This window comes from Cynocephalus volans, chromosome 9, assembly GCF_027409185.1.
Source record: "Cynocephalus volans isolate mCynVol1 chromosome 9, mCynVol1.pri, whole genome shotgun sequence".
NCBI lineage: Eukaryota > Metazoa > Chordata > Mammalia > Dermoptera > Cynocephalidae > Cynocephalus > Cynocephalus volans.
In genome coordinates, this window is record NC_084468.1 from 96,111,597 (window position 1) to 96,138,036 (window position 26,440).

The following is a 26,440-nucleotide window of genomic DNA, read 5'->3' on the forward strand; positions in this document are numbered from 1 at the left end:
GTTAAGATTTAAAATTAGTTCGACTGACTCTAGAGCACACGCTCTTAACTATTTTGCTACACAGCTTCCAAGGGTACACCCATCACCAGGAGGAGGAGCTTTTAGGTTTACCTCATTCAAGTTACTCTGAAGCAATGTAGTGTCCCTGCAAAGTTAAACGAGGAATTGGATTATTTTCTGGTGAATCCCATCCATTCTATTTTGCAGCCCATCTATTCTGAAAAAGTCAAGTTGATGATGGTGGTTTCTGAGTCCACAATTTTTGCTTTTTCAGCCTACTTTTGTTAATTCTCCACTTAATTTTATTTGAGTCTGTACCAGCTGAAAAGAACTGAAGTCTGGTGATATAAATGAGAAAAGTAGCCCAGCTCTCTTTCAGCATGTCTTTCTCGACAATGTGGATTTATAGGATTTTGGAGAGATGTATTTAACTTTAGTTGGGAAAAAGAATTGGAGTCATCATGATCCTCTGAGATCATCTGGAGATGAGAAAACTGAGTGTATCTGAAGGCCAGTGACTTGGCCAAGATCGCACAGAATGGGTCAGAGGAAGGCTTAAAGGGAGGCTAGGATGTTTGTTTTCTGGAATAGAGTTCTTTCCGCAATGTGCCCTTTAAATTGCAGAGGTGAGCTATCAGGCAACACTCAGAAGTAACAGCTCTGCTGACAAGGTGTCTACTGACAGAGGCAAACTCAAATGGAAAAGTGTCCCTATTGGAAATCTCTTGGGCCTTCAGCCACAGAGAATCCTCTAGGGAAGAATACATCTGACTCAAGTTTACTCTGGTACATAGGATGCCAGACAATGAGGTGGTGGGGGCTGGTTGGAAAGGTGATAATGACAAGTTGACAAGCAAAAGGAGAATAAGGCAGATTTATGGCTTGAAAATCTAACCCAAACCACAGTGAAAAACAAGGGACTGTCAACTGCAGAGTGCCAAAGACCTCCAGGGATTTACTATCTGGGGAAATTAGGCCAATTTCTTCTTCATATGTCTAGGTCTTTTGAATGCGTCATGATCTGTTTATCCCACCTTTGACAGTTGTGGAAATAGTTCAATTGTGATGGATTTTCATTCCCTCAAAAAGTTTCCTATTCTAGAAATTAATTTAAAACATCTCAGCTATAAGAACTAAATATTAGTGCCTCAGATTTCCAGACACATAAATATTTATTGACTGAATAAATAAATGAATGTCTGCTCTAATCACGACATTATGTCCCTGGTCAATCCTTATCCATTTTTATGTGGAATAAAATATTAAAATTACAATAAAAACACTTCTTTTTAATTATTTATTTAACTAAACTTTAATTGAATAACTGTCGGTACACTTGCATAATAATTTTTGGACTGCTTTATACAATTTCTTTAAAGCCTTGACTAGGTTTGTTAATAGTGAGAGAACATGATGAATGCCTTAAGGTTTACATATGTGTAACATTCTAGACAATTAAATTTCTGCTTTTTTATTCAGCTCACCTTATTAAGTGGGGATAAAATGGTCTTGTATGAACTTAACATGAGTATTGGAGTACCAGTGAGGAAATGCCCAGAGCTCTTTGATAATCTTACTGTGTATGCCTGATGATTATGTTAATTAAAAAGTCTTTGGCAAGCAGCACATAAGTGGGTTTTTAGTCTTTGAAATAAGCTGATTTTCAACCTGACAATGTAGTTGAACCCAGATTCATTTTGAAATACAAGTATTTTTAAGTAGGAAAAAAAATTGGTCATTAAGAGAAACTAAGATAAACTATGACTCCTTGGAGAAATGGTTGAGTCTAGGTCCAGTTCTGCAGAAGGACAAGGTGACCCTAGGACATTCTGTTGTGCCAGAAAGAAAGGAAGCTATCCAAGACTACTGAGAACATGCCAAAAGAACATAGAAGCCATGCTAAAGGGCTCTCACTGCCCAAAGATGGGAGCAACCAAAAAAGAATAATGATTAAAGTTGGTTGAAATATATTGAATATAATAAAAACCCGTGAGTTCAAAAAGATAATGAAAAGAGTGAAAAATCCTCAAGACTCATTTGTCACCTTTAGAGGTGGCGGGTACATCAAATTTATACTCTGAAAACATTTAAGCAAACAATTGAAGATTTATTTGGCGTATATAAATTGTATTTCAAAAGGCCTAAATTGCCTTTGTTGATGAATAATACTTTTTTAAGCAAAATAATTTTAGTTAATACATGTGAAAGAAATGACAAAATTCTAAAATCTCAGGTATTCATCCCCCAGTGAAATAAATGATTCAGGCAACTATCACCAAAATTTATGCAAAAGGATTAGGTGAAAAATTTATAGGGAACTGGATATTTGAAAGGTATCAACATACCCACCCACAGTATAGGGGGGAAAAGTCAACATTATAATGGGGGGATTGTTGTCTGCACCACCCGATCATGCCTAGCCTCCTAAGAGTGGAACACCCAGACATCCCCCTGTGAGAAGCAATAGAAAGTTCACAGTACTCACCTAAAAGGTTCTTGCAAAAATCTTAAGCTAAAATCTCTCCCGGTTTTAAGATCTAACTTCTTATTTTCAGGCAATACCAGGTACAGAGGAATTACTTAGATGATACTTCAAGCTAACAATCAGAAAACTCCAAAATATAGGACATTTCACGGGACTAATGACTCTGTTTCTTTAACAAATCTCTTGGCATGGAAAAAAAACAAGAGGACCTCTCTATAAAAATATATCTTGAAAATAATCAAGGAAATTTGAAAAATGGACAGAAATTATTGTTAATTTTGCTGGGTATCATAATATCAATATAGTGGTTATATAAGAAAATATCTTGTTGTTTTAACAATGCTTATTGAACTATTTAAGAGTGAAATGCCTGGGATTTGCTTTAAAACAAATATGGTAAATATGGCAAAATGTTAATTAATGTCAAATCTAGGTGCTGGCTATATTGGGGTCTCATTATACTCCTCTTGACTTTTATATGTGTTTAAAAGTTCTCATAATAAAAAAATTAATCAGTGGTTAGGTGCAATAAAATCACTTATGAATTAAGCTCTTGGGAGCAGTTCAAAATATAGAAAAAACCTCAAATTAATTTTTAGAATACACATATACATGTAAATATAAGCCATTTTGGTAAGCACTACAATTTTTTTCAGATATAATAGGGGGTTTTCTTGATAAACAACCTCTATGTAATTAAAAAAAAAAAAAGGAGAGGTGAATGGCCTCTAATATTCTATTTATCAGGGATGCTTGGTTTTATTCTAGTTTCAGAGCTGGACACTGGATGAAACCTGAAATTCATCAATAGGAACTGCAATTTTGAGAGAAATATTCCATTATAACAAAAATGCAGTTACTATAATATAATTGCAAAGTAATGAAGAAGTGTAAAGTGGACCAAAATCCTAGACAAAGAAAGCAGTTTTAGAGGTATTATGCCTAAATTAAATGAGGTTTATATAAAGCAAAATGTTAAACCTAACATTTAAAGCAAAATGCATAACCTAAAACCTCAAAATGCAGTTAATCTAGTTTGAATGGACAAACAAGCACATGTGCTTTCTCAGCCCAGGTGCAGCTTCTGACAATTCATGCAGTTTTCTTCCCATGATCTTTTTTTTTTTTTTTTTAAAGATGACCGGTAAGGGGATCTTAACCCTTGACTTGGTGGTGTCAGCACCACGCTCAGCCAGTGAGCAAACCGGTCATCCGTATATGGGATCCGAACCCGCGGCCTTGGTGTTATCAGCACCACACTCTCCCGAGTGAGCCACGGGCCAGCCCTTCCCATGATCTTCTTACAGATATTTTTAAATTAAAGATTTGTTAGTTTAAAGGTAAGTGAATAGGTCTACATTTGACAATGCTTCTAGCGAGTAATATTGCGTTCACTACTTTTGAATGATAAGTGCATATTAAATTAGCTTAGAATTTTATTTGTAACTCCGGAGTTTTAGGGCATTTTGAATAAAATAATCGTTCGAGAGTTGTCTGTGTTTCTGGAATCAAGTTTCTTTTACTAGAAAACCTCACAGCACGGCACATAAGTTCTTGACAGACTTGCTCATCAGAATGATAATGCAGGATGGTCGTTCTATTTTAAATTCAGATGTTTGTGTTTGTATTAGTAGCCCTGGCAATTTCAAATTGCATTATTCAGAAAAGCTGGTATTTAAGCTATAAGATACAGGAATTTGCCTCTATCTCCTTAAGAATTCTTTTTATAACAATATTCATGCTAAAGTGAGCCTGTAGTATGAGATGATCTCTTAGGACAGGTTAGGATAATATCTGAGACCAAATAGTGGATACTCAGGTGAAAGATTTTTTTTTTTTCTCTCAGAGGTTTTAGCTAATCCATCATGAATGAATATCAAAAGCAGTAAAGGAAAACTACAAGTATGTCACAATGGACTTTACATTTGCCTTAATTGAAATTAGTTATTTTCAAACTACATCTCATTCTCTATTGGCAGGAAAAGACATTTTCTTTGTTTACAGTTTATGTTATAATAATAAGACAGAGAAGTTCTATAGGCAAACTTCTGGAATGTCACAATGAAGAGTAATCAACGGCTCATGTGTAGACCACCCAGAAAATAGAACGTAAGAAATAACAAGAGTAGTAGTAATATCAGCTAACATTTACTGAGCAATTACGATGTACCCACCGCTCTGCTAAGGGCTTTACAAGTGTTATCGAATTTAATTTTCGCAATAACTGCATGCAGTAGGTGCCATTCTTATGCCCTCTGCACAGATGAGGAAACAAGCACAGTGTGCTCAAATAACTACCACCGAGCAGGTGGCAGCTGAACTACAAAGCCTATGTTCTGAAGTCTCAGAGAGCAACTTTTGCTAATCGCAGCCACTATTTTACAGGAGATTGTAAAATTTCCAGTGGAATAAGCAAATATTCATAATCCAATGGTTGAAAACACAGTTCTGTTTAAAAGTACACGGTAAACAAAAGCACAGGAACTTCACACACACATGCGCACTAGACACACAGACATGCTAAGAAGATGGAGATCGACTATGGTACAGATTACATCTATATACGCATATTAACATTTATTCATTCTTTCAACAAATATTTAGCCCTCTACCGGGTTCTGGAGTTTTGGGGAAGAATAGACAAGCTTGATTCCTATCCCATAGAGCTTGTAATCCATTGAAGAAGACAGACATTAAATAGACCATACACAAATAACTATTTATTGATGTGGTGATGAGTCCCGTGAAGTGGAGAAGCACAGTGCTGGGACGACATAAGAGGGGTGCCCCAACCTGCACTTCCCAGGCAGAGGAAAACGTGCACGTGAAAGCCATGAGCCAAACCGGAGCTGATTTTCACTAGGAAGGCAGGGACGTGTACTAAGCATCTCTGCACTCTATTCTTTCTTACACATGCAGCACGGTGCCTGGATTGAATTTAAGGGAGTCTCAGAGATGTCCACAGCTATGGTTTGGGCAGGTCATGAGAAGCTGCAGAAGAGCCAGGGCTTCTAGGGAAGGAATTCACTTCTGCAGGGCTCAGATAGGTGTGGGCAAGTCTGCGGGACTGGGGTGGTGGCCACAGGGGGCCACTTACAATGTGAGTGAGGGCACTCATGCACATGAAGAAGAAAGTAGGCCCGGAGGGCCGAACCCAGGGGAGAGCTTGGCCCGTGCGGCAGGAGGGAAGAGAGATTCTGCTGCAGTGCGGTGGCCGTTCCCGACCTATCCCCTAGTCCCCTGGAGGCACATGGGCTCCTGAGGAGAGAGGGGCCGGCTTTCTCCCACAGAACATCTAACCAGGGGGAAAGAAGCGTCTTGCCCCATCGCAGAGCAAAGGGAGCTGGGCCTCTCCGAGAGGTGGGAGATGCCTGCGACAACTGGGGACCCTTGCCCATGCTTAAAAAGAGATTTCAGGGCCCAGCGGTGAGATGAAACAGCAGCTGGGCCTGGTGGGGATGGGAGGGGGAGGTGGAGTGCCGGTGACCACGTAACAGAAATGCGTGCTAGAGACTGGAGACAGCCCCCAGCAAGTTCCAGAATTAGATGCAAAGGCTTTGGCAGGAAGCCAGAGGTCCTGTATTAGCAAGAGCTACAAACCAGCAGAAAAATGGCCTCTATGGGCGGGAGGGTCGTAGGGAAATTCGGGTTATGTGTCAATGAACAAACGAGTTGGCATGGCCACCTAAGTCAGTTTGGAAGCTCGGTAGGTTTATGTTCTATCGATTTTGTTATTCTAAAACTGAGCTGAAATTAGAACTACATTTAATTCGGAAATAATGTGCTCGTTTTGCAAAAATGCTCTAGCATTTTATAGTAACTCACATAGAACTATGAGCAGCAGGGCATGCAGAAATAGAGAACACTGTTTTCCTTCTCTTCATAGACAGATGTTGGCTGCCTGAAGAAACACCCACCGGAGTTTTCATAAAAAAATATAGCAGAGAAACACCTAGGGGGACAGATTTCCCTTCTAGTATGAAAGGGATTAGTGTAGTTAATAGAAAAGGAAGCTGTGTGAGAAGCCCTGGAGTACTGTAGCAGGGTTTTTCACTCTGGGGGACCTGAAAATACCAAAGATGACAGAATCCCTAGTGAGATGGCAGGGCGGTATGTCAGGAGGGGGCTGTCACACATGTTTAACCCTTACGTTGCCATGTTGTTTTCATAGTGTGTATATGCATGATCTTTTCTGTATGAATACGTACTCTGTAATGCATAAGTAAATAAGGCAAAATCCCAAAGGTTCCTTCCTTCAACTATTGTATAGATGAAGAAAAATAAAAAGCAGCAAATATAAAAAGGACATAAAAGATATAAAGAGATAAAAGTGGGATAATTAATTAGGTAACAGTCTTTTTTAGATCAGTAGGGTCCAATCTTTTTCTGGCCCAGAGGTGCTCTTGTTTTGCCTGCAGTCCTTTGATTAGTGATATGATGTTACAGGACACCACAGACCTAGAGGCAGAGGGCACGTGCATAATTTTGTGTGTGTGTGTGTGTGTGTGTGTGTGTGTGTGTGTGTGTGTGCAGTGTTGTGGGGGCAGGAGACACTCAGTATATCTCCTCCCCTTACACACACAGTATATCTCCTCCCCTTACACACTTACACACACACACACACACGCGGTGGAAGTCCCTATGCTCAGCTGGGCTTCCCAGTTTGGTCTCAGGTAGAGGCGTCTGGGAATAACTGAGACCCTGCACCAGACCTACCTAGCCTGGAGAGTAATCAGCTACAGACCAGTCAGTGGGGAGCCCTTTTAATTATTTTAACTGTCCTGATCATTAATCACAGTGGGGGACACCCACTGTCACCATCAATTTAGAACACCCCGTAATTTCGCCCATTTTTTTAAAAAAGCAAAAAACAGCCAAGGATGGTCATGTTACTGAAATACTGGTCTGATCCCATTCTTATTTTCTTTTGCAGGAAGCCTGCTATATTATACTCCTTGGTCTTGGAGTTATGTACGTGCAGTATCTTTGTAGCTACACAGTGACATAAATGCTTGTATGTTGTAATACTTGCTTTATCCATTTCTGAAACTTCCAGTTTTTGAGACATGTACCAGAAGGTACATGATGGCAGTCATTTATATTAGGTTTCTGAGACTTTGCTATCAAAACAGAAACATTCCCTAAGGTTTGATTTTCCTTTTCCCTCCCTGCCCCCCCTTTTTTGAAATTAATGAAAACTTTGTGTACAGTATGGATTTCCCCCATTTTATGATAAAAAAAAAATACATGAAATAGATTGCAAAAGGTATAAAAAGTTCCATATATTGAGATATGAAAGGAGGCATAATTTGGCTGTGAAAACCTCCACAAATAACAGGTTCTTGGGTCTTAAATATAAATGCTGCACGGGCATTGCTGTTGTACACATTGATGTTCAAAAAGCCATGAAGAATGACATAAACCATTTAACCTAAAATGTATGCAATAGAATGCACCAGAACACTGGAATTTGTTTGTTTTTAATTTTTTATTAGCATATTCATTATTACAATTCATACTTATTCTTTACTCCCCTTATCCAATATCTCTCCTTCCCCCTCCTCCCTTTAATAACCAAAGGTTTGTCCTCTCCATCTGACAGATTAACCGTTCATTCCTCTGTTAGTTTGTTGCCTACACGATCTGTCCAGTACTGAGACAGGTGTGATCAAATTCTCCCCTATTTTTGTAAAGCACGTGCTGCTTCTGTTACTCTGGAGTGTGCTTTGTGGAGAGAGAGGTCAAGGTCCTCTTCTTTTTTTTTTTTCCTCTGCTTGTGTCAATGCAGTTGAGAGTCTGGCGTGCCTTCTGCATGATGGCCGTGACTGCTGCTACAGAGACTAGTCGCTTTTGTGGCAGCCATGGCAATTGTGGTGGCTATGGAGGGCTACTCTCATGGAAATGCTGGTTTTGGTGTGCTCTTGACCTGGTTGCAGCTGGGTTCAGCTTCCCCTGGCTCCATACCTCAGGACCCGGGTGGAGCCCCAACACTGGAATTTGAAAGCCAAATTACTTTAGGACCAGGGAGGGGGTGACTTGAACTACTAATAGCTGGCAGGTGTGTAAGAAATGTACTGAGCCCCTACTAAGAAGGACGTGCTGTGCTTGTTAAATATTTTCCCCAACATATATTTCCCCCTGAAACACTTTATATGATGACATGGCAAAGTTCAGTGCAGAGTATTAGAATCTAATTCATTTATACTCTACTTCTTTTCAAAAGATTGAATAGCTGCAATAAAATTAAAGTTAAAGAGATTATATTCGTATCTCATTTCTTCTACTTTTGACTCTGGATCTAACCAGCACATTTCCCTCATCTGTAAAACAAGGACCCAATTTATATTGTCCCATTAAGACTGCTCTGGTGAGCTAACAGATGTGGAAAACATGTAAATTATAAAATGTTATACCCATTAAAGGTATTAGTGAAGGGCTAGATGTCTCATGGGATATTAGTCAGCAGCATTTGAAGACTACATCATTGTTGGGCTCTACTTGAGAAATGAGGAATTTTAGTGACTCTGGTTTGTGAGCATATTGGTGTCAAGTGTAGGAAGGGCCTGAGATTCTTGAGTAGCCCTCAGTATTCTGATGTCGCCTTTGTACTACCTAGAACAAGAGATGAATGAAACCAGAAACATAGTTTGATTTTAAATCAAAAGTTATGACTTTATTTTTAATTTTAATACACCGGAAAAAATATTTCTTTTAATGTCATGAAATAAGCACTTGAAAATAACAATTCCAACATTGCTGTGATTTGCTCCGTGAGGATTATTATAGGCGGGCTTCTATCAGAACACAGGCTCTGGGGCCCCTGAGAAGGTGAACCTTCCAGAGGTTTTCAAGGTGGCAGCAAGCAACACCCTGCCTGAACATCTCCAGACAGGCAAGGCCTGTCTGAAATGAACATGACCGGGGAGCACGATTAGGCTACCTCTATAGCCTTTTTGATTTTTTGTCCACTGGGAGAAAAAGTCTCAAGTGCCACCGAGCATTGGGAAAATAATAGCATTTAAATACCTATGAGTTTGACCTATATGGGTTGCAAATGTGGCTTGACCCTGACTTATAGGACCAGTTTCTTTAATTAATCCAGTTACATTAGGAGAAGTTTACTACAATGCAGTCGTGGCTTGGACTTCCAGTGAAGTGTATCTGATTCCAAGACTTTTGCCTGCCCCACCTAAAAATCAAAGTGTGGTTACTAAGACCTCCCCAAACCCACTCACGGATGTGCTCCCACTGTCCATCTTTACTGCTAGAACTTCTGTGTCACTTTCTTAAAAGAGTGTATTTCAGGAGGAAGGGAAACCTGGGGATTCCCCTTCTGTGAGCCCTGAATTTTCAAAGTATCTGAGGATGAGGAAAGTAACTTGATGATTCAACAGGCTCGTTAATAGTCTTCAATGCTCTGAACAGGTGTACTTAACTGGCCTCTTCTGCTATGGCTTGCAGATGTTTACAATTGGAGCCTGTCACAACAGACATTCAAGAAAATGCTGTGACTGCACTGGGACACTTGTTTGCCTAAGTAGAGAGGCTGTTGGCTTACTGGCAAAATGAACCTAGCACTTCATACTGATTGTCGGAACAAATTAGGGTATCATTGCTTTATTAGCTCTCATTTAACTACAGGCTAAATGCTGCGGGGCATTCTTAGTAAAATCTCTTCCTGATGGCAATGGGTCTGAGGCACAAAGAATCAGGTGTTGTATATAAGTATAAAAGGGACAGAAGAATAACTTTACAAAGCTGTAGGAGACAATGACTCACAGCATGAACATAGGCTCTGCTATCATCCCAAATTGTTAGCAAAACATTTATTATTGAAAACAAAAAGATTGGAAAAAAAGATACTACATTTGACTACTGGAAAGTTCTGGACTTTCATCACACAATTCTCACACAGTGTTACTTTTCGGGATGGAAACTTTTCCAGAGAAGTGTCTAAAAGAGATGGACATGGACCATGCCAATACAATTCAAAGGTCTGAATTCTGGGAGGCAAAGTCTATTTGGTCTTTTCCACTCTCAACTGCTCTCTTGAATCAGCACTTGACCAATACAACAACTCTGTTTAAAAAATCCTTAACCAAACTGAAAAAAGCCCTCTAAATGTGCTGTAGCTGACTCAGTTGTGTGACACATACATAGTCTCTGAACAGAGGCTGCTCTATCAGAATAAAGAAAAGATAGGAACTTGAGCACGCTGTCTCTCCCAGGTAATTCAAGAGTCTGGGAATATGACCAGGCTTCCAGAATATTCTACTCCAGTGTAATTGACTCCAGGTGCTTTGTTACTCTGTGACAGGTTTTATCATGAAGATACTATATGTGATTTTTAAAAAAATTTTGTGGGTTCTTCTAGGTTTCTACTGTCTTTCTGTTTAATTCTACAAAAATCTATTCCAGTGAAGTCTCTGACTCAGTCCAGATATCAGCACCGTACTCTCCCGAGTGAGCCACAGGCCGGCCCTGACTCAGTCCAGATACATGAATCTCTAGACTAATCAGTCTCTTTACATAAGTAAAGAGAAATGGAGAAGTGAGGGGGATATAATCAACCCTTCCTTTCCCTCAAGCAACATTTATGTATGTATTCTACCTCGCTGCCTAGATTTTGTAGTGGAGTATGATTAGAAGGATGAGAGTAAATTTCCTGGAATAACAAATCTCAATCCATGATTTTAATTTGGTACTTTGGCTTGGCATTGGATATAAATAATATAGTAGTTGCTCTTTTCTCATAAGCAAAATGAGAAGGTTCAATTAAAGCCCCCTTGGTCTATAAATAAAGTAGTTCTCACTAGAATTTCATTGCAAACTCATGGACTCGAGCTGATGCTCAGACCAAATGTACGAAAGTGTGTGTGTGTGTGTGTGTGTGTGTGTGTGTGTGTGTGTGTGTGAGTGTGTGTGTGTGTGTGTGAAATCAAGGACTTTTTCTCAATGCAGGAATGATGTTTTTACCATACTGGAATTGGGATGCCGTGGAAAATCTTCAATAGGAAGATAATCTATTGCAGCATAGTGGGGCAGCTATAAAAAGTTGCCTGCCCAACTTTTTCCGGAATGTTAACTGATAGCAGGATTATCTATGTGGCAGTCAATTCTCTGGTAGGTTTCAGATTTGTCATGGGCTAGTAATCCAGCCTCGTATCTTTATAGAATTAAAGCAGCTAAGCTGAGATGTTAGAAACAATATACTGAACCTGTAATAACGGAATTTCAGTTTTTAAAAAACGTGTGGCTTTTTTCCTCCCATGATATAACGTCGGAAATGCCTTTTAGATATATTTAGTTAATTTTAAAACTATTAGACATTTGACCTGTAAACAAAAATTCTAAATTACATAACAAGTGAACACAAGCACGAACCTAATACCAACATGAAAGTGCTTTAGAAGCAATCATTTAGAGTCTGAAGGTATATGCTCATTTCCTTATTCTAACCTGCATTAAAGGATCTATGATAAATCACTGAATTAAATAATTAAATTAAATCACCCAGATGAGCCTCTAACTGGTCCTTCCATTAAACTCAAGTCAACTGTTATGTGGCATTTTCCTCATTTTAATTATTCTGCTCATTTTCTGTTATATGAAAAAAAGGCATATTGCACAGTATCATGGATTTGCAGACTCAAAAAAAAAACGTTATTAATAGATTCCTAAGAATCTATAGTTGCTACAGCAGGACCTATCTTTTCAGCTCATGTCAGTTTTTGCCCTAGTAATAATACATTCCTCCATCAGTTGTGTCTTCTCTATGAACAAATGTCAAGACATCATAAACTGTTCACATTAATTTAACACAGCTGTAACAGCCCCGCTCCCCAGTTCTTTCAGTCATGACTTGGTTTGCATGGATTCTTTGTTCATTCTTCAAACCATTCACGCAGAATGGAATAAAACTTTATTCTTTTAAAATTCCACACATAAACAAGATGCCAAAAAAGCCCTTGCCATCTCTGACAGAAAAGCAGAGCAGCTGTTTCATGAATGACAGCACAATTAAAGCTAAAATAATATAAAAATAATTTGAAAAATCCCTTTTACTGTACACTCTCAAATAAAGCAAGATAAACGACGATATCTTTTTCTGCTAGCTCGAAAATGTGTTTCTATTCATTTGGGCTTTGAAGTTGTGTACCCCGCATCTGTGTGCATATATGCATGGTTATGTGTGTATAATCTACACAGTGTAGTAACCCCTAATCTTTTCATCTAGTTAGCCTAATCATTAAGCTACTTAACCAATTAGAATACTATTATATCACGTTGAACAACTTTACATAATTGTTTCTTTGAAATACTAGGAACGTTGACACATTTATTTGGCTTGTAAAGGACTGAAATATTACAGATAATATTATCTAGTTTTTTTTTTTTTAAGAATATGGCTCTTAATAAATTGATTTTCTGAGTTCCAGAGCGAAAGTCTCTTTTAAAAAGTTTCTTAAGCTGACTTGAAGCAGAAATGATGTCTTCTGATTTGGCCAAAAAATCTGATGAATACTTTCTATCATTTAAAATTTGAGGGATAAGTCTATAGGGGGTCCTTTGTTCTCAGCTGTTTTCAGCCAAACTTGCCGTTAAGTGTGTTTGTCGAAATATCTCCACTCGGCCAGCAGAGGGCACTTTAAACATCTCTACATTGCTTGGGGAGCAAATGCAGTTGATGCAGAAACACAGTGTTCACCCAACATCAGGAAGAGCCCTGGCAGATTTCTTTTTTGAAATTCACAAAAATATAGAAAATATGGACTGTACCACAGGATTTCATGGGGAAAGTTATGAGTATGTGTGAAGTCAAATACGGAGGGGTGCACATATTGTCTGTTGAACTCCTCTTCGGCAAACCTGTACAGGTAGTACAGAATCCACTTTGAGATCATCTGGTTGAGTTTTTATCTTTTTGACTCTGTATTTACTCTTCTGTTCAAAAGCCTGGTACAACTGAACAAAGCATAATGTTTCATATCTCACTGAAGAGTAGAAATTACAGTTCAACCATCAGACACGCCCCGGGATGGGGCTGCCCCTCTGGGGCCTGGGCTGGGTTGTTTCCACCCTGCCAGAAAGAACCTTGAAGTATCATGCCCCACTTGGTTTTGGCAAACTCACTAGCCTGGCACTATGCTGTGAAGGGGAAAATATCAGTCTTTTCTTTTTTTAGTTGAAATATAGTTGTTTACATCTGTTTTCGTAAGGAATGATAAATACATCTTTTCTCATGGGGGCTACAACAGCTAAGTTTTCTTTAAAAGGTTCTAACATCTCAAAAACATTATTGTCCTACATATACACCCTGTGTCTCTTCCCTTATCTTTTCTATTGGCTCCAGTTTAGTGTCAAAAAGATCAGAAAGGATTGTGTGTGTGCTCGCAGTTTTTAAAGTAAAATTCTCTCATCCTTAGAGAAATATAACACTTAGTAAATACATTTTTTATGTAGTGTTAACAGCCTTTGTTTACCTTCTCTTTCTCTCTCTCTGCCTCTGGCTCACTTTTGCTCTCAGATGTCTCGAGTTGACAGATGAAGAGGGAATGAATGGGGTCTTCCAGCAGCAGTGCTTTGAGATGGAGGTCACTCAGTGAGTCCTCACCCAAAAAGGATCATAAACTTACTGGGTTACATCAACCTACTTATCCCTAAGCTGCCTTGGGTTTTGTGTTTGCTCGTATGTTTTGTTTATTTTGTTGTAGCTGCACCATATGTGAGTCCTTGTGCCATTTTCTTTTGTCTGTTATTTTTCTTGATGACCCTGAGCTATGGCTTCCTCCTCAGTTCCAGCACTATTCAGCCTTCATTGTTTTCCTAATTTTGCTGATGTAGGCCTCAAAGAAGAAATGGCAGAAGAGCACAAGGTAGCTGAGGTACATGAGTGAGGACCAGAAGATGTTCTGAAAGTGAGAGTGACACTGGTCATGCTGCATCCAGTAGAAGACCAGGTAGTTAATGACACAGCCCATCAGCATCTGAGTGATCTGGGACAAGGTGATGAACATGGCAAACTTCCGGGAGACTCGGAAACCTGCTGCCCGCAAGACATAGTAAGAGTACATGACGGCATGCACACCGTAGTTCATAGTCATGAACCAACCACCCCCGGCCACCATGTCTTTGTAGGAGTACCATGAGTACAGGAGCACAGTGATGTGGTGGTACCAGTGCAGGAAGATCAGCTTCTGCTTCCTCAGAATAATGAATATTGTATCTCCTGAAAGACAAAGAAGGGAGAGAATGTACATGAGGACCTTGACCACGATGTAATGGTAATTTGTAGATTTGTGAAAGGACAGATGTCTTGAGCTAGTACTGGAGAGTTTGATGGACTGGATTAGAATCCTGGACTGGTACATACGAGCTCTGTGGCCTTGGGCAAGTTACTTATCCTCACTATTTTCTAGTTTCCTCATGTATAAAATGGAAATAATTAGCAAAAGTAGCTTGAAACTGTCTGAGGATTAAATAGGATAAACAACATGCCCTCGTCACACATGGTACGCAGGCAACAAATGTCACTTTCAAATGTTGCTTCTAAGACATTTTACACAACATTCTATTAATTTTGGAAGGAACATTAGTACCATGTTGCCCAATTCCCAATTCAACCATACATTTTAGGAAATGTCACCTGGAGGGGACAGGTGACTTGTCTCGGGTCATTTATCAATCAAGAGAGATAGACTGGAACTCAAGTGCCCAGTAAAATGTTCTTTGGCCTCTCTGGAGTAGTAAAACCATCATTTTTCTTTGGTACATGACAAAAGTTACCTGTGTGAGTGCCCTGTAAAATGTGAAGCCTTGCCATATGGCAGTGAGAAAAAAATTTAAATAATGGCAAAGTCAGAAGGGAGCAAAAGTCATCTTCTATTCACATTTGCTGAGGAGAGGGCTATGATGTGAACGTCCCTGTCAAAACTCACGCTGAAATGTAACAGTGTTAAGAGGCAGGACACTTAAGAGGTGATCCGGTCATGAGAGCTCTGCCCCCCTGAGGTTAGTTATCAGGGAAGTGGGCTCCTGGCAGAAGGACCAGGTCGGCCAGCGCCGTTGCTCTCTGTGCCTCACCTGCCCTCCCGCCTCACCAGATGTGGCCCTTTGATCAGGCTTCCTCACCTCCAGACTGTGAGAAATACATTTTTTCTTTATAAATGAACCAGTCTGTGGTATTCTGTTATAGCAGCAGAAAACGAACTAATGACAGAGGGTAATAGTAATATTTTACACCAATGAATCAACTGGAGATGACGGTGAAAAACCTTCCCAGGATCTTTCAAAAATTTTTCAAACAATATCTCTTTAAAGAAAAAGACCACTGTTTCTGAGGTAGAGAAGTTACAGGAGCTAGAATTATGCTAGCTTTTATAGTAGGTAGATACTGTGTATCTGCAATGATTCTCTGAAAAGTCTAGGGATTCTGTAAAAATATACTGTAGAACATTTATGTAGAAATGGAAGAGCAAGCCCAGTAAGAAATATACCCAATTCCATTAACAAGGAGAAAAATAATTAAAAAAAAAAAAAAGGAAGAGACACTGGGATGTGGGCTAGAAACAGGTTTATGCAGGTAAATGCTTCTTTCTCTCCCTCTCTCTATAGTTACTGGACATGGGAAAAACCAACATCCTTCTTGACCTTCAGGAACTCAACCTTGACTTCTTTTTGTATAATAAGAACTTAAATGTCCTTATTTTGAAATTTCATTAAGCACAAAGGGAACTAAGTGCTTATTCCTTTCTTACCCCTCACACACTTTGTGGATGGCCTGAAACGGCTGGCAGTAGACAAGGTCAAAGAATGCTGGGCCTTGGAAAGACTTTAGAGGTTCTGATGGCTGTGGGTGGAATAATCCAGGCGGTGCCTCATTCCACTCATCAGGAGGCTACTAGTTTATTTTCCTACTGAACATTATTACTTCTTATTTGTTTAGAACAGAAAGGAAAGTTGCCAGCTGATAGCTACATATTTGAACCGACTGTAAAATTTTTGTTGAAGTCTACTTCTCTCTTGTGAGATGCCTGATTTTTACTGTCTATAAATGTCAGACAGGCTGATAATGACAGATGGTGATGGTAACCCTTATGTGTACATAGGGGATCAAACTGGTGTCAAGAGACCTGGGGTCCACTTCTTAGTGTTGAACGGTGCTCTTTTTGCATGACTATCAAAGATCTACTATTTCTGTGTAATCACTGCTCAGTGCCTGCCATCCCTCTGTAGACTACAATACAGACACCATAATTCCAGCCTACCTTTGTGCAAATGGAAATAATGGAGAAGTCCAGGGAACTGTATATTAAAAACAAACTTAAGTCATTCACAGTTGAGATTTTTTTTGGTCTCTTAGCACTAACCAAAATATAAATCCCACACAATATCCAAACACAATGTAATAAAAGTAATTTGCCATAAAGCAATAAGCATTTCATCCTCTTTAATTCTTTAGATTTAATTTAGCCCAATCATCACTTTTCTATTAAGATTTTCTTGTCTGGAGAACAATTAAAACAGAACATATGAGAATGAGCTCGTGGGATGAAAAGCGGAATGTGCAGTTCTGGAGTTGAGAACTGCTTTAAGTTTTTCCTGTCTGGGGTGAGGGTGGGGGTGTCTCAGGCCTCATCTGAGACTCACTAGATGTTTCTAGCTACTTTTGTGAGGGGGGGTGAGGTAAGAGAGGAAGGACGTGTCATAAAATCTTAAAAACAAAATTAACTTGAATTAAGAATTTTTTTCAAAACAAATATGCAGGATGGTAAGTGGAGTAGCGAAGACGAGGCTCTGGAGCTGCTCAGGAGCACTGCTCTACAACAGAGTCAAGGTTACTGTCCCCAAGAATGCTGACCTAGAGAAGGGGGGTCTCCCTCGGGTGAGGACAAAGCGGTGGCTTCCAGAAGGGCTAAGACCTCTTACGGTCTTTGATATTGCAACTGAGATGCATTAGTCACACCACTCTGGTATGTACAGGTTATTTTTTCTCTGGGGAAATCACATAATATCACATTTAATTTGTCATGAGCCAGTCATGCCAAGCTGTGTTATTTACAGGCTTGTAGAAGCTAGAGTAACCTGGAAATGTAGACTAACCTAGGGATCGTGTATTTGATGTCGGGCAACCAATCTTTCTTTTGTCCAGTTCGCATTATGGAGAGGATTTTGACCAAGTACAAGAAATGGACTTATGACCTTTGAATGTTTCAGTCATGTCACCTGTTTTAGCTACCTACTGGTTCATGTTCTCTTTACCATCATCTCTCTAACCTTGGCTCCAGCTATTTTCAATCAAGAGACAGCTTGTAAGCAGGGCATGGTGTTTCTCATACTTAAGTGTCCTTCCTAAAGTACACCTTCTGGCAAAGCACTCAGAAGTGCAGATCTCTGTGTATCTATGGAGAAGCCAATTAGCATTTAGAAACGCCCAGGTCACTCCTGGCCACCAGAGATGCAGAGAGCCTACTCTATGCGTGTGGTTTGTCACAGACGGCTGCGTCCCTCTTCACAGAGTTAGATACAGTGCTGCTGAGTCAGGGTTTCAAAAACAATGACAAGCTCAACTGAGCAAGGACCCAGACTCAGAACAGATGTTTCCAAGTTTTAACAAAATCAAATCTCAGCAGGTTTTAATATAATTCAAACAGTAGGCGCTCAAAGATTTGGCACACAAAGCAGGTTGATGGCTCTCTTCCCCTCACTTGTTCTAGTAGATTGTAACCCTGTAATTCACTGAAATGAGCTCATTGTTTTCTGCTGAAACAGAAGGCCCTTCTTGCTGTTAAGAGTTTAGTGAAGGGGTAATGGGGAGCTGGTGTTTAATGGGTACAGAGTTTCAGACAATAGTTCTGGGGATGGATGGTGTAATGACTGCAGACAATGTGAACATTATGTATATTTTAGCACAATAAAAAAAGTTTAGTGAAAACTGCAAGCATGTGGGTTTGGGGAAGAAAATAGAGTTTTGGTACTGAACATGGGAAAACTATTCTTTCTCTCTTAAAATCTTTTCCTTCTGGTGCCCACATGGGAATCTAGCATTTTACAATATTAAAAGGCAGAACTTAGAACCTAAAATTAAGAGATGTTCTGAAAAATCCTAATAGATACATCTTTCTTAATTAAATGGTAGTGACAAGGTTTTCTGACAAAACAAAAACCAAACATAAAAAACAAAACAAAACTGGGAAGGAATTTAACTTCCAAAATGCATGAAAAGTCATCCAAGCAAACATATTCAATAAGTAAGAGCCAGGCGCTGGCTGTCTTGGAGACACCCGCACTGATTTGCAGATCTGTTTCAACTCAGCGGTTTACCTCTGGAAGGCACTGTCAAATGAACTCCGCAGTACTGGAAAGATGATATTTCATATTTTAAAATTTAAAAAGAGTACTCAGAACATGAAAATATCTCTATAAAGGCCCTGAAACTGTATCAAGAATTTGTGTCCCTAACTACCTCCATTAAAGAACTATGTCAAAATTAGGATATTACTTTTTCCCAACACTTCAGGCCACTGTTGACACTTCAATCCCATATTTTCACTGTGAAGGGATAGATTATTAAATAATCTACAAACTGTCGTGAATGAGGCCTCTTCAGGGAAAGGACTATTATGCCAGTGGCATGCCACTCCAACTGACTGCAAGGGACAGACCTGAGTATGGCTCCTTCGGGGCTCAAGAGGAAAGACTGTTGGATTATAATGTCCACTGTGGGGCAGAGGAAAGTGTAATATTCAAAGCAGGTTAAATTAAGACAAGAGAGATTAATTAGCATCATCGGGACCAACACAACCAACACAACCAAAGGAGAACAGCGTGGATACCTCTGAGTGCCACATTAACAGTTCTTCTCTAGGAATCCTAACTCTGTCCACCATCCTAAAACTTTGATTCCAATCTGAAATAGAAGTCAGAAGGACAGAGAGCATAGGCCTCATCATTTCTTTGAAGGAAACTGACCACCATGGATAGCTTGAGGTGTCTTCAATAAATTATTCTTCCAAAAGGTAGACAAGCCTATTTTTATTCTCAAGGCCATTCTGTACAACTGGACAGAACTCAGAACACGGCACAGACAAGAAGTCCTTATGAGGAAAAGCATTTCTGGAAGAAAAGGCTGACATTGCTTCTTTGCAATATGAGGCTTAAGGGCCGGAGGTATGATACCAATTCTGATTAAAAAAAAAAAAATTTGTTGAAAGTAGCAAGAGGTGGAAATTCCAAGTGTTCAGGGGCAGCGGGGAGCATGTGTCTCATGCATTTACTCCATTCAGGTATTTACAGTCAGTCCCTTGTCAAAATAGATGGGGAAGTAAAAAGGAAACTCATTGTACAACATAAGACTCAAAAAATATGATCTTTCTCAACTTGAATAATTCTCAAATGTTAATAGCGCATGAATTTATTTTAAAGAAAAAAGTCACAAAACCCCAAATGTAAAGAATACATGCTTGCATTCTGAGACTAGCTGCAGTTTGAGAACAGTGCTCTAATTCAGAAACCCTATGAATCTAAGCAAAATAAGAATTACAATGAAATACATCTAGTAAGATAATCTTTTATCCATAAATGAAAACACAAAATTAAAATAATCTCACAGAATTTTGAAATTCCTAAATATACATTATCAGGTTTTCAGGCATTGTCTGTAGATCCAAGTTTGAAACTGCTTCTCCAGTCTAAGACTTTGCACCTAGTGGTCCCAATACAAGTATTAAAAAATGTCCTGATTCATAAAATGCACACTATAAAATTTTTTTTAGATAAAATAGCCATTCTACCAAGAGGAGAGGAAAAAAAATGAAGCATTGTAAATTTTTAAATTTTTTTTTGCAAAAATGTTAAAATGAATTAAATTTTAAATGTGACATTCATTTAGAGTGTACTATTACTTTTGTTGAGGGATATTTGGATGTTTTGCCAATGAGAACAGATTTTAAACATTTTAAATTTAGAAATTTTGAAATTTTCTTTAAGGTATATATAAAATTATTGTTAATAAACCTATTAATCAAGAAAAACAACAGCAACAACAACAAAAAGATAAAGTAGCCATTCTCTTTCACCCCCTATTAAATGCCTGGCCCATGGTTAGGAGCTTAATATAAATTTATTGAATAAATGAATTAATGAGTTAATGAATCCACACTAAGGCATTTCACTCTAAGACGCTGTTTTCATTGGTTGTGTTTGTGTGTGTGTGTGTGTGTGTGTGTGTTCCTCTCTCACAAAACTGCAAACTGGCATATATTCTTAGGGAAACCTGGCACACATACATGATAGTTGTCTAGTCATTTTGGACTATATAGAGGACCTATCTTTGTACCCCTGCCCCTCTTAGGAAAGGTTTTCAGAAAAAATTTCCTTTTGCTGCTCTTCCCTTGTGTTTGACCTGGGAAGACAACAGTCAAGCCAATAGCTCAAACTAGTTGTCACCTTCCTGTGGGCAGCAGGTTTTTAGCATCCAATGGAAAGTAGCTAGGTTGTTGACTTACACATCAGAGAGATCTCACATCCTACACAAGTAGACACAGGGCATGAACTAGGGGCACCTTACAAAAGACTGTTGATAGCTTACATTGTAAGTAGCTTGTAATGAAATTATAACCTCTGACCCCCCTTTTAGAGGAAACAGGAGAAAAAACAATAAATATTTTTTGAACTAAATACATGCAATTTTAAATTCTAGAATGACAACATTTACTTTAAATATTTTGAAGTACATACAATTCTTAATTCCAGGTAAAAAATTAAGAAACCCAGAGGGTGGCGAAGTTTTCCCTAGGAATATATAATGATTTGTGAGATGGTGGCCAGCATTACTTCTGGTTGCACTCTGTGCTGTCGCCAGTAGGTCCCTTTCTCTGGTAATAAAGACATTTTCCTGGAGAACTATGACCACAGAAAATCCTTGACACTTAATTTTTCAGTTTCTGCTAAACTATGCCACTTTAAAACATAAGACTGTTAAAGAGTTAAAGGAAAAAACCTAGAAATCTACAGATATAGCCAGTATTTTCTAGAAAGTGAACTACAGGGCCACTTAGCATTTGGTAGGTATACCCAAATGAAAAGCTTAATTTCCTAATCTGAATCCCAATTTGAGAGATGAAGGTATGCTTAGGCATTGGACTTGGAAATAGCTGTTGCTCTTTTTACCCCATATTCTAATATTAGCTCAGCTGTTAATGGGCCTTAGAGAGGGGGCTGTGCATATTCTACAAGCCCTTAGAAGTGCACTTTTAGTAGTGCTTGAAAAGTCAGCATGTCCTATGTAAACTACTTTGCTCTTAATATACACAATGCACCATTATTTAAAAGGAAGGAGGTGGGGCTGAGAAAAAGTGGAAGTCAGTCAAGAACTCAAATTCATTCATTATAACTTTCCTGCAACCAAGAAAATAGGACCTTCAAATTGTTTCTTTGGTCACTTTCAATAAATATTGTGGATATATGTAGCTACAAAGAGAGGGGGAGGATGTGGAAGGAGAGAAGGCACTCACCTAGTTCGGGTGCTTTGCTTAGCACAAATGCATAAGCCCAGAATTTGCTGACAGGTCCATTGTAAAAACTCTGGTCACAAACTGACTGCTTCAGGCCTTTGGTCATCAAAATGTACACCATATAAGCACCAGTTCGAAGAGCACCGAATATACTTCATAATGAAAAGAGAAGAGAAACAATATTTAGAAAAATAATTTCATTTCTGGACATAAACCTTACTTAGAAGACTGGTTGGCCATCGGCAGGAAATAGACATAGAAGAATCATAATAGTTTGCATTTACCTGGAAATATCTGAGGGTGTTCTGCAAATAAGAACTAATACTATTCTCAGTACTTTATTCTGAAGATCACATGCCATACCATTTACTCTTTATCAACATTCCAAAAAGAGGTCATGGAAAATGGGAAGAGATACAGAGAAGGATCTCGTGAAGAACTCTGGTGACCTTTGTGTTTCAGCTGAAGAGCTGTTCCTTGGGAAGGAGATGGGTGTGGCTGCAAACTCTTGAAATTATCTCAATTCTATCCTATGTTCAACACTTTTCCAAGTCCCACTGGCTCTATTCCCTAAAAATCTGTTTCTCTCTTTAAACCAACTCTTCCTCTATGTCTGGACTGCCCTTTAATAAGGGCCTCCTTGGCCTCTCCTTGGACTCCTGCAGCAGGCTCCACTCCACTGTCCTTGGTGACCCCTTCTTTCCCACTCTCTGATCCACCTTTCTCATAGAAGCCAGAAAGAGCCTCCTTCAAAACTTAGCTCTACTGTCACCTCCTCCAGGAAGAGATAAGTGCAAGCTTGCTTCTCTGAGCTCCCCAGAACCATGTACTAAAACTGCTCTAAAACTGTTCTTCAATGCCCCATAATGTGTTTGTTTCCACATAAGCAAAGGTGGTCAAAAGACTACTGAAAAGGGAAAGATTGTTAAAAATATGAAAAAACAAACAAACAAAAAAAACCCCCAAACCCCAAAACCTGACATATGAGTTTTTTAAATCACAGAACTGGTAAGGAAACAGGAGAGCCCTGGAACATGTTGAGCTCCTGAAGTGTAAAAGGACTTGCAACTAGAACGAGCAGCCTCCCTTATGGAGTAAACCCCTGAAGTGTGGGTCTCAGAGTATGCAAACCACACCCTGGATTGAGAGGAGAGCTGGCCGGCCACATGCGGGAGATGTGCCTGCCTAGCCTTCTCCTGCCCAAAAGAGCAGCATCCCCTCTTAGAAGTCAGTGGGAGATAAACGAGCCAACAACTGCTGAATTGAGGGGCAGCTGCAGATCTGTGATTCTTCTGAACCACCAAACATATTTTATAAAACATTGCCTTCCTCACTGACTCCAGCCCAGGGTACCCAGAAATCACACCAGCCCAGAGCCCCTCCTCTACTGCACTTGCTGCTAGACTGTGCGTGTGCGTCACTCATGATCAGAGTAGATCCAAGGAAAGTACGTGTGAAATAGTTACTTTTCTTTAATCTTCCTGGGTCTCAAAATCATTGTAGTTTATTCCCAGTTTCTGAAGTATCAACACAATTTATCCTTTAAATCATTAATAATTTATTAGCATGGTTTTAGATGCTGGGGTGACAAAAATTAATAAGCTAACTCTGGCTGTTGGAAGTGGTCCTGGAAGCCTTCAGAGGAAGTGGCATCTGAGTTAGGGGCAAATACGTATGCACAAGTTTGAGAATTAGGGTACGGGGAGGTCATTTCAGACCATTGTAGAATTGTAGGTTTTGATATCATGGTGACCCACAATATTGCTGACAAGCGTAAAGCACATATTATTGTCCCATATCTGAACATAAGCCTCATTCCCTAAGCTCTGAACAATAAGGCTGACTCAGAATAGAGGATAGTGGCACTTTTCAGGGAAACTGACAGTGCCAGCCATTGGGCCCGTGTGTCCGTGGGCAAAGGCACATTGTTGCGACGTGACAATGTGACTGTTGGGGAGCAGTGGGGGATCTGCTCAGCCAACAGGATGATTGTTATTTGTGGGAAGCCACTAGCTCTGCCCCTGGCACATCTCAGCCACTGCACACTTCAGAACCAAGTGGCTATTATAATAGTGTCACACTGTGACACTTTGCCAAAATACCCTCTAAGGTAAGGAGACAGTTTTTCCTCCCTAAGTGACGTTATCTTGAGAAGCAGCATGATGGAGCAGGCAAATACGAAGTTTACGCTATCCTGCCCCAGTCCTTATTTATGTCCACGGCAGGCACTACTGCTGATCAGTCTTGGCACTCCTCCTGGCCATGCCAGTACTAGCATGGAAGTTCTCAACCACTTTAAGCCACTACCAGTAGATCAGAGTTGCAAACTGAAGCCTTCATACATTAGGCTCCAATCACAGCTCAATCACTTACTAGTTTCATAACTGGGCAAATTACTTAAGGCTTTTTCATCTGAAATGAGAATAACATCTAACTTGCAAAAGTAATATAAGTAAGGCATTTAGTTAGCATCAAGCCTCAAATATATAGGTAGCCCAATAGAGCAGTGTTTATTATATCCTTATTCTATTACTATTTGTTGTTGTTATTACGGCTGCTTTACTTTGTCTATCCCTCAATGTTGAAAATCATCTTTACTTCTCTCATTTTGTCAGGTAAGAGAGGTTAAAGATAATCATCCACAATTGAAAGTCAAGGAAATTGACTTAAGGAGAACTTGAGTGCTCGTATTATTCCCGTTGCTACGGCAACTTGCACTTGTGTATTTTTCCGGGTTTATTCTCGGCCGGTTGACAGGACTGAGGCTCCATGAGACGCATTCGTGTCTGCCCTGGTCTCTCACTTTCCTCCGGGCCTGGCAGCCACCCTTCCCCTTGCTGGGGAACAGCACTGGTCTTTTTATAAAGAAACATTCCATCCACACCACGGCACCCTCCGGGGGTTTCCAGAGGCCTGTGGAGGACACCCAATGCACGGCGACACTTCCCCTGCCCCGCGGAGGGATGTGGACTCCCAGGGTGGCGTTGCTGACCTGAGCTCGGTCAGGGAGCCCTTCAGCCCCGGGTGTGCAGGCGGCTCCACGCTGGGCCGGCTCGGTCCCCAGCTCTTATCTCCTGATCCTGGCTCCCAGCAAGTTCACAGTAGGATGTTGCAGGTTTTTCACAGAACGTCTTGAAGGAAAGGCGGTTGGTACAGGAAAGCATCTGGCTCACGTGCAATACATGTTTCAATCTGGTGATACAGATTATTCCAAATCTAGTGCCTCAAATAGGCTGAGTTTGGGCCACTGTGTTTAATGAGGGCAGATGACTATTATATCACATGTCTTTTCTCAGCTGTAAGGTCATACTGGCATACTTTTTATTTTCTTTTAAAGAAATGTATCATTTTTTCTTGTCAAAGCCTAGTTTTGATTAGAACAGTCAATGGAGTAGCACAGAGCTCAGTGGAGAGGGCATGGATATTTCTGCTCTGCCTCAGCAACAACATAGCAAGAATGAGGGGGGATCACAGCCCTCATTAGCTGAGGCTTTTCTTTTCAAACCACTGTTTTGGATTCTTAGTCCAGAAGAAGCCTTTTTCTTCGTCATTAGCCATTTGTCATGGCATGTCCTCAATGAGGTGCCAAGAATACCCATTGGGTAGGTAATTGTGATACTCCATGGGTGGGGGGAGGGAGCCATCTGTTTTTGTACTATATACTATTCTACACTATTTGACTATTTTAAAGCCAGTATATTATTACATTGATAATTTTTAAAAATCTATTTTAAATAGGTGCCTGGCCACAACAGATCCACTGAATAAACAATCACAATGGTACTAGCTTGCAAGACTTTACTAGTGAATTTTTTAGTATGAAGTTGGGACATAATGCTAATCCTTGATTAGCCCTTGGATGACAAAGTGGCATTAGGACTGGTACAGAAATGACTGCTTCACTTATTGAATCAACACCACTAAGTGTCAGATATGATAGTATTCACTGGGGTGGGGATAGAAATCTACAGCCTATCGCAGGAGACAATAAACATACATATGATGTGTGTGTGTGTGTGTAAAAAGGAATAGGAACAATTAGTGATGATGACAGAATACTGAGAGAATGCATATGTATATGGTTGGGATTCTTCTTTGGATATATACATAAGCAGTATAAGAGAGATATAGCTAAGCTTCTTTAAAACCATGCTCTGACGGTGAGGTCTGACCATTTATTTACTTGAGAAAAGATTGAATAATTCTGTTTTCCAATTTATTGCCATCTGGAAGTCAAAATGGAATATCCAAGTAATGACTAAGAATACCCTGGAAAGAGACTTGTGTATAAATCATGAAGACTTTCAGCTATTTCCGTTTCCCCATGAACATCAGTAGTTGATAAAAACCACTTTTACTTTGTTCCCTTACTGGCCCTCAACTTCAATGTAAGTATTTTGGAATCAAAAGCCCTTTTATTCTGAAGTGCCTACCATCCCCA

The 26,440-nt window shown here is 39.6% G+C and overlaps 1 protein-coding gene across 1 annotated transcript in view; it reads right to left on the minus strand.

Moving 5' to 3' along the window:
• Positions 1-14,289: 14,289 nt before the first annotated feature.
• ELOVL6 (ELOVL fatty acid elongase 6) overlaps positions 14,290-26,440 on the minus strand; it is a 117,966-nt gene continuing 105,815 nt past the window's right edge. The window contains exons 3-4 of the mRNA XM_063108796.1: positions 22,000-22,151; positions 14,290-14,714 (exon numbers count right to left, since the gene is read on the minus strand). Coding sequence (XP_062964866.1) covers positions 14,290-14,714; positions 22,000-22,151 — 577 coding nt within the window. The remainder of the gene's footprint in view (positions 14,715-21,999; positions 22,152-26,440) is intronic.